General features: G+C 38.9%; 1 protein-coding gene across 1 annotated transcript; it reads right to left on the bottom strand.

Moving 5' to 3' along the window:
- Positions 1 to 280: 280 nt before the first annotated feature.
- Positions 281 to 6,858, bottom strand: kcnj2a (potassium inwardly rectifying channel subfamily J member 2a). The gene is made up of 2 exons (XM_073828350.1): positions 6,685 to 6,858; positions 281 to 4,032 (listed from the first exon to the last, which is right to left on the bottom strand). The coding sequence occupies exon 2, from the start codon at positions 3,775 to 3,777 to the stop codon at positions 2,494 to 2,496; it is 1,284 nt and encodes a 427-aa protein (XP_073684451.1). The 5' UTR covers positions 3,778 to 4,032; positions 6,685 to 6,858; the 3' UTR covers positions 281 to 2,493.
- Between the last annotated feature and the right edge of the window lie 2,359 nt (positions 6,859 to 9,217).

Here is a 9,217-nt window from a genome sequence, read left to right as displayed (position 1 = left end):
AATATGATATTATAATATAATTTATGATATAATAAACACAAACTCAACCCCGGGACATAAAAGTGCCTGAAATTGAAGAAACATCCATTAAATTAATGAATAGGTGTCTTTAAAAATATTATTATAGCAGTTTTATGGCAGCTGTCCGTAAATTACACCATTCGAGCTATATATCTGTGTTTTATGTGTTATGGTTAGTCTTTCCAGTGTTTCCAAAGTTTATTTAAAGATCCTACCAATCCAAGTTACCCAAAGAACTCAGTGACTTTTGACCATTCAATCTCGTTTTATTGAAAAATGAAATAAAATAGCATGTACAATAATAATTACAATAATAATAATTATAATAAGAACAACAATAATATTAATCATAATATAAAAATCTGTACATTCCATTGTTTTCTTTCAGTACAATAGGGAAGACTGATACAAAAACGACTGCATAAAGTATGGGGATATTTACAATGAGAAAGAGAAAGAAACGCTGCCTATAGACCCACAGTCATGAAAAGGAGCATTTTCTTCTAACAAGCCAACAGTAGCCCGGTGCAAACCGGGTTTACTGCGTATTTGGCTGCTCATCAAGTGTCTCTTAAAAAATGACATGCTAAAAACCAAAAAAAAAAAAAGCTATGGATGAAACAGCACTGATAGCAATTTATACTTTTTGTATGTTTAACACAGCTGCATAACATGCAGTATTTTAAAAATAAATATCACCTAATTATTGTCTCCTTTTATAGAGCTTTCCGGAGAACATGCTCTAATGGCTGTTTTGGGTTACTTCAGGTATTTAAGAAAACGCAAGGGTGAGAGGAGACAAGTTAGACATCACAATCAAACGTCAAGTGATATCTCAGGAGCACATTTTGTGTGCAAGTGCAGTTCTGAGCTCAGATTCTGTGTTCTGATTGTCGTTGGATCACAGTACCATGATCTCAGTCTAATTACCCAGTCCTACATACCCAGTCCTTGGTACACCTGTCAAACAAGTCATTAGGGTTGTATTGCAGTTTGTCAGGCAAGACAAGAGGTTAGAGTTGATTGAGAAATAATTAATTATTAGAGAGGTTTAAAGTCAGAAGGGAGAGTGGATTCTGTTTTCTGTTTCTGTCCCGTTTCTGTCCAAACCATTCGGTCATTATAGCTACACTCACACAGTTCGTCAATGAAATTCTATGTAATCCATGCAAATAGAACCTTAAATTTAAAGGTTTCCTAGCAACATTTTCCAACCCAAACACTCATGTAGCACTAAACTATATTAACACTGAAGTTATGGGATGGAAAGGGGGATTCAAAAATAAGGTAGGCTAACCTGTAGCTCTTATTTCCAATGGGCTTTGTTATTCATAGTCTTTGTCTTATACGCATTTGGCTTTGAATAAGAAAATAATCAATAAAAACAAACCATATATGTGCGTAAGCAAACAAAAACCATCTTTTTTCACTTACAAATATATATTTTTTTACTCCACGTCATGACTTGTCCTATCGTCGTACGTCTAATAAAAGAATTTGATGCATTCTTTATGAAAGATCACTTTGAATACTCTTTGGTTTAAGTCTAAAACTATAATATGCAACATAGCAGCACTTGTAGAAAGACATTCATTAACACGTTCACTCTTTTTGTCCGTACGGACAAGACTACTGCAATTCTCATTCTGATACTGATCTAAAGACCCTGTCCGATATATAGCGCAATAAACAGGCATGTTCCTGTGCATTTCTCCCTTGTAATGTACTGTGGAGGGCTTCCACAACATTTTTTTTCTTTTTAAAAAAGAGCAGACACCGAGTGTCTGTTTTACCAAATAGAGGTCACCCACCTAAGCCCCCTGCAAGATTGTTCCAGAAATACCCAAAGCCTCACATGAAGGCCAGCGGACTTAAATAGAAAGGAAAAGAGGGGATGATGGAATAATTAACTAGATGGTAGGAACAGGACTTTTTAATGATACTTAAGACATTGACTAACACTCCTGGCTTTTTTTTCTCTAACTATATTGTCTCTAGCTAATTCAATTGACAGAAGCTTTTGAATTTTTCCAAATGATACTATCAACTTTGGTAGCAGCATGAGTTAAAAGGCTAAATGAAAATATTGGTCTGAGCTCGAATCATTCTTACATCATTGGACAACTGCACATGGACACATGCCTGCTCATTTTCAAGTTTTGCCAACCAGTTACATCCTCTCGGCTTCATGTCATTCAGAAGCAACGGTCTAAAAAGGTAGTGTCACCTAAATGGGGAACTCTCTCTCTCTCTCCTTCTCCCTTGATGTGCATTCTTCATTAGCTGTGCAGTGCCTCTATGCTGTTTTATTTAACCATGCATATTCGTAAGAACACTCTTGTACAGTTTCTCAGTCGATTCCTCCTCCTAACTGTACCGTTAGCATGAGTCTGCCTCGCCGAGGGGCTCAGTTCAGCTCAATGTGCCTGTATGAAGAGGTGTCTGTAAAACCTTTCCGCTAGTTCTCCACAGTCATATTTCAGATTCCCGCCGTAGAGGCCGCGTTTCTAAGGGAACCGTGGCCTGGCTGTGGTCAGAGTCTGAGCTAGTGTCTGTGTTTGTCCCGCCGGGGCCCAAGCTGTCCCCGTTCCCTTCCTCTTTCTCCTCTTTGTTTGAAAGGGCCACCTCGTTCTCATAGCAAAAAGAATTCGAGTTGGATAGGATATATTTTTTCTCAGCAAGGTCCCTCGCGCTGCACAGGGGGGTGCTGGGGACTTCATAGGTCTTGTGAAAGCGGGAGTAGTCTACTTTGTAATAGTTTTTCTCCTCAAAGAGGACGGGCTCAAATCGGTGTCCCCAGAGGATCTCACTGGCCACGTAGGAGCTGCGGCACTGGGTGGTCATGGCTGTGGCCTCCACCATGCCCTCCAGAATAACTACGATCTCAAAGTCAGAGTTCTCCATTTCCTGTTTGCTCATGTCGTAGAAAGGGCTGTCCTCGTCGATTTCATGGACGATGGTGATCGGTGACACCAAGAAGATGCGGTCAATGCCACTGTCGAAGCCCACGTCAATGTCCATCTGGTCTAGAGGGATAAACTCTCCCTCAGCCGTGGTGCGAGATCTAAGGAGCTGAGCTCGAACATGGGCCTCAACCAGGTGGCTTTTGCGCAAGTTGCCCACCCTCCACATCAGACACAGCTTATTGTCCCTCATGGCCACCGTAGCATTGTGGCTGAACACCAGAGTCTCGTTCCGCTTCTTGGGCTTCGCCATCTTAGCCATGACAGCGCCGATGATGAAGGCGTCAATGATGCAGCCGACTATGCTCTGGAACACAACCATGAACACCGCGATGGGGCACTCGTCTGTAACATAGCGATAACCGTAGCCGATTGTGGTCTGTGTCTCAATGGAGAAGAGAAAGGCAGCCGTGAAGGTGCTGACGTTGGAGACGCACTTGGGCCCGTCATTCTCGAGGTCTCCATGGAATATTGCAACCAGCCAGAAGATACATCCAAAAAACAGCCACGACAGCAGGAAGGCCAAGCAGAAGATAACGAACATCCATCGCCAGCGAATGTCCACGCACGTGGTGAAGATATCAGCCAGGTAGCGCTGACTCTTCTCGCTGACGTTGATGAACTGCACATTGCAGTGTCCGTCTTTCTTGACGAACCTGCTTTGGGTCTGGTGACAGGTGTGGATCTTACCCTTCCCGTTACCGTACCCATTTGGCACCGCAGCAGTGGCCAACTTCATACCGTCCTCCTCTGATGACACAATGCTGTAGCGGTTGGCCCGCACACTTCCCATCACCTCAGTCTGGGAGGTCTGTGCTGTTTCTGCTTTGGAAAACAGTCTTAGTTTTTGGAAAAAGCGTTGGAGAAACAGTTTTGAAACACTCACGGGGACCAACACAACAGGAAATGGGGTTGTTCAGAGCCGGACGCAGGAGGCGTCTCTTTGCTCAGTTGGACCTTTGATTGACAGAAAGGGCCAAGGATGTGGCCAAGGATGTGGCGATCACTCAGTTCTCATTTGCTCTGGTGATATCATCGATCAAATATCCTATCAGAAACAAGAAACAAGACACACGTTAACATTAATTGGCAAAGACCGTAAACTCAACATTCTCTGAACATTTTGGATCTAACAGCACACGTGTCTCTGAGACCAAACATGATGCACATAATTCTCACGCATACTCTTGCAAGTCTCGGGTTGAACTGATAAATTTGTACACTGATTAAATCATAATGTTAACATTTCCCTATGAATTTAGTATCACATGAAATAATACTAACTTTGATGCATGGTATGTGCTTAATCAAAAACTCTTGAAACTCTTGATACTTTGAAACTTAAGAGGACCCTGACCATTCCTTTCAGATTGAGAAAAAAAAAACAGCAGTGTTAGCCAACAAGACTTCACTCAAAATGAGCAAATCATCAGTGAGGCTGTGTGAACCCTTCTGTTTTTTCTTTTTCTTATTTAACTGATTTTTTTTTTATTATTGATCTTCAGTTTTATTGTCCATATGTCGAGAAAGATTCTGCATTTTGACTTTATTTTCTTGTGCAACGTCAAAGGTTTTTATATCATGTCATGATTTCAATCTCATTCACCAACTGCACCAACACCTGAACTGAATTCAGTCAAATAAGTATTTTGAAATTCTCTTAAACACAATGAGATTTTACCAGGCAGTGTACCACATCACTTGATAATGTCATGCCAACCTGTCTGTTTATGCGATCTCCCGTATAGTGTAATTGCCCACAGGACCATTAATAATACCCGTTTTCACATACTGTGCTAATCAGGGTAAGGGTGGAAGTAATGGAAAATTGTTTTGTTCAGTCACGTATGTCTCGTACAAATTTAAATTGTCAAAAACTCATCTACAATGAACAGCTGTATTCAAAATCATTACAGTACATTCTGTACATTTAACATGTTATCTATTTTTAGTGTACTCAGCAATAATAAAATGCTTTTAAAGAGTGTCTCAGAGGATATTCACAAATCAGCACAAAAAGGTCATCACAGGTATTCCAGGTAAAAAGCTGAAACAGCTGATCTTTTCCATGAAAAACAACACTATAAAAGAAGACTTGTTCCCTAAAGGATTTTTGACATTTTAGGAGTCAAACAGCGAAAGAGAGCTAATTTAGCCAGTGGAGAAAAGCATGCATTTATATTAAATTTGTTCCTGCGTCCATCCTCTTCAAAAAAATGTCTCAAAGAACATAACATGCAGAACTACATCAGCGAAGGTAAAAACAAGCCAAGACTGGTTTGCAGTAGGGTGCAGAGCAGGGACTGAGACGAGGCTTGTTGACTTGAGAGCTTGTCCTCTGGGACCTCATCTTCTCTCTCAGCAGTATAATGACAGCCCTGTGACAATTCCCTGGGGAGGGCTAAAACACTACTCATTAAAGCTCCTATTCTTCCCTCAATGTTCTTAGCAACCATAACTGAAAAGAACGTTCCTATTTTATTCTATTTAGCAGATGCACGAAAGAATCTGAGAGAGAAAAAGAACGTTTGTATTTAAAGATAAAATACTTTTTATATGTACACTAGTAAAGAAATTTTAAGCCATTTTAAAACATTTCAGCTATTCATTTCTTTTGGTTTTACCCAAGACATTTTTTTCACATGTGGCCCCATTCAGATAAATTAAAGAGCAGGTTGATAGATGCCATGATTTCTTACATGAAACATAATATGACAGTGTTTATATCTAGGAAAGATGTTTATTTTGATGGCTTGGACCAGTGAGGACCCGTGGAAAATGTTACATAAAAGTCTACATTCTTTTGAGTGATCTAACTTGGATTAATATTACTAAAATATGGTTGCATATTTTAGGGAAATTCCTTTTGCCCTATTATCACTGTTAACGGTTTACACTATGTGGTCTGCATAGACCTGACAAACAAGCTAAGCACCAATTTAGCTGCCAATTGAAAGTCTCTGAGTGTTTAAGGCAGAAAAGAGGATCTGCGTGGCTGTCAGCCGACTGACGCCTGACAACTGCTGAGCACAGCTGTGCTCCAAATATATTAGACAAATGCATACTTAGCAACATTGAGTTCAATAGAATAGACAACTAGGAACAATACTAAGCTATATAATATTTAACTTGACGGGTTGCATGCAACAATACACATAATGCAGTACTAAACACCATATGGTCCTTTTATAAGGAAAATCTGTCATGCAGGCATGTGGAGAAGTCAACAGGTGTTGCAAGAGAAGACATTCCTTTAATCTTTTTTTCCAGTTTCTTTCTTTGAATGACTACTTAATTCATATTAAGCATTTCATTTCATTGAAGTGTCATGTGCATGAAAATCAGAACTTTAATAAAACAACTCGTCATAAATGAAATCTCTTTAATGTTTCTCACAGACAGAACTAATATTAAATGGAGCTCAAACTGAGAATGTTTGATTAAGTGTTCTGCTTCTCAGTTTTTTTTTAACTGATATCGTGTCTCCTAAAGACTTTTGCTGTCAATAGACTGTGCTATCAAAAGTCAAATACAACCGAGAGCTCCACTAAAAGTCTTTTGTGGAATGAAAGAGAAACATTTGAGCAACATTCTTAATGAAATACAGTTAAACGTATAGTACAAAACACTTCATATCGTTAAACAGTACGAGTTTATTTACAGTTGCATAAAATGTGTCAGCAAATATGTGCGACCTTACCTAGTCATTTGTAAATGAACACGAAACAGTTCTCATATATAAAAAAATATCCCACGAATGGTTTTACTATCCACACTGTCTTCTCATTGATGTTGTTCTCTCCACGTAACGTATTAAAAGTATTTGATATGAAGCATAAAGACAAAAATCTCCACGTTTCTCCTCTTGTTTGCGGCGTGCGGTAACTCATGTGCTGTTTCTTCTAGGCTTCAAACTCATTTAAATAACACGCAACCGCTAGCCACGCCCCCTCTCTTGGACCCGGCCAATCAGATAAGAGGGAGAGTTTCAAGCGCGGATAAAACAATCTTTCTCTCAGACTGGAGAGCAAGTGAAATGCGGACCCACAGCGGCTTGAATCCCCCCAAAGGAAGCCAAAACAAAAGCTTGTGGGTGTCTAAAAGTATGTATTCTTTCATAAGTAAGCATATGTGTCAGCAGAGTTTTCAAACAACATTTTTGTAACCATCGCAGTGACATTACAAGTTAGTCACTATGAGCTAACAGACGCTGACAAACACTAACCGCGTTCGCCTGAGGAGGTAACCATAGTAACAGCGCGATGTTTCTCATTGTCTTCAACAAAAATATACCGTCATTATCGGTTTACAAGTCATAAATATAATCGCAACGTGATTTAAAACGTCAGTTTTACAAGGACAGTCAATGTTTGCAGATGTGAAAACTCGCCTAGTTTTGCCGCGAAAAAGATTGAAAAGGCAAATACACTGGAAAAAGTGTATTTCTCACTCTAATCTCAGATATTTAACTATCAGTACTACATCCAATGTTAAAGAATGAAAGTTTGGGAGAAACGACTATTCCCTGAAATAAAATAGATTTTTAGTTTGCGGTTTATGTAATAAACATACTATAGGAATCACACATTATGTTTCATTGGTTGATAATGAGTCTGAAATCAAAGTGGAAGTCATTTATCAGGCTCAAAATATCTTACTTCAATAAACAAATGCTGTATAAAATAATTCAACATGAAATACTATTGTGGCCTGTACTCTAGTGTTTTGCCATTGACAGAAAGCAGGGAAGTCACACAGCATGGAAATGTGCTGTTCTGGGTTTTGCTATTATGAAATATGATCAACAAATACTATAGGATCCATTGTATGCATTTCCACAGCAGTTTGTCTTCTAGGATCTTATATAATGACTGTGTACTGTATTGTTGGGAATCAGTAAATCAAGACCACTGTGAAAGTAATTAATGATCATTTATTGTTCAGTCAGAGGAATGTTTCTCCATCTCTTTATAAGTGGTCCAATGAAAACCCAGCAGTAAGTGTTCCGCAGGCCTTTGCCCTTCCCGGCTGCTGCGTGTCACACACTGCTTACTTATCATAACTAATGAGCCGTGTTAAACTTTTATTTGTGAAGCTGTTGCAAAGTGCTTATTTTAGTTACTTTCTTCTTCAAGTCTATAAATAAAACAGACTATTTATAGGCAAAACGTGGTGCATGAGCTGTCCGGCCTCTGTTTACCTTTCAGCCTAATTTGAGGCGATGCTTGGACAGCACTGCATCCAACCACAAGGTGGAGGGCTGGAGACTTCACTTTCCGAGGAAAACCTCCTGGGACCCAGCAATTTTATTCACTGTAGTAGACATATGTTTTTTGTTAATATCTCCGAGACCATACATGCCACTGTTTTGAGTCCTAGTCTGTTTTGAAGAGGACATCCTGAACTTTTTTGTCATGCCAAATTATTGGATGTGGTCAGTGTGATAACATCAGCGTGTGGTTTAACAATTTTAAAATCTGACTATATATAACAACAGTAATTCAGTCAAATATTATTTTATAAGGATTCTCTAAAATGTGGTTTAATATAACAGTAAAAATATTAAAATACATTTATATTAAAATATGATGCAAGTTGCTTGGTTGCAGGAAGGGAGATCTTTCAGCAGTCATAAATTGGATAATGAAATCTAAATACTCATTTATCAACCGTTAGATTGTTCTTAGGTGAATTGGATGCATGCTGTGTAAATATTGAAAATTGCCACTGAGGCTCTGTTTCCAAAAGATTTTATTAGTTGTTTGGACGGAAAGGTTAACCACTTTGCAAAATAAGGTGGAACAGTGCTCTGCACTTACTCAGCTAATGCCAAAGAGACACACTGACTGACCACAGTTTGGTCCGGTTAACGTCACTGTCATTATAATTGATCCATTTCCTCTCATGTAGGTTGAAGGTTTGGGTTCATAATTTAATCAAGGAGGTCCTTTTTTACATCTCTGGATATCAAAGAACCTTCAAGGTCATAGAAGAAGAGTTTACATGTCCATCAAATCTACTGGAGCTGTGATATCAGTGATATAAAGTGATGATGAGTTTGTGCAAGGCTGCTGAATGCTACATAGAATATGTACAACATAAATATTAATTAAACAAAACTTTATATTATTTTGAATATAGTGCTCTAATTGGATTCTCATCAAAGTCAAAGTGCCTACAGGGCTTTAATGTGATATTCAATATACTGTCTGTGTTAGAAAGGCCTAACTGAC

This window comes from Garra rufa, chromosome 22 (genome assembly GCF_049309525.1).
Source record: "Garra rufa chromosome 22, GarRuf1.0, whole genome shotgun sequence".
NCBI lineage: Eukaryota > Metazoa > Chordata > Actinopteri > Cypriniformes > Cyprinidae > Garra > Garra rufa.
This window is presented reverse-complemented; position numbering and strand designations above follow the sequence as displayed.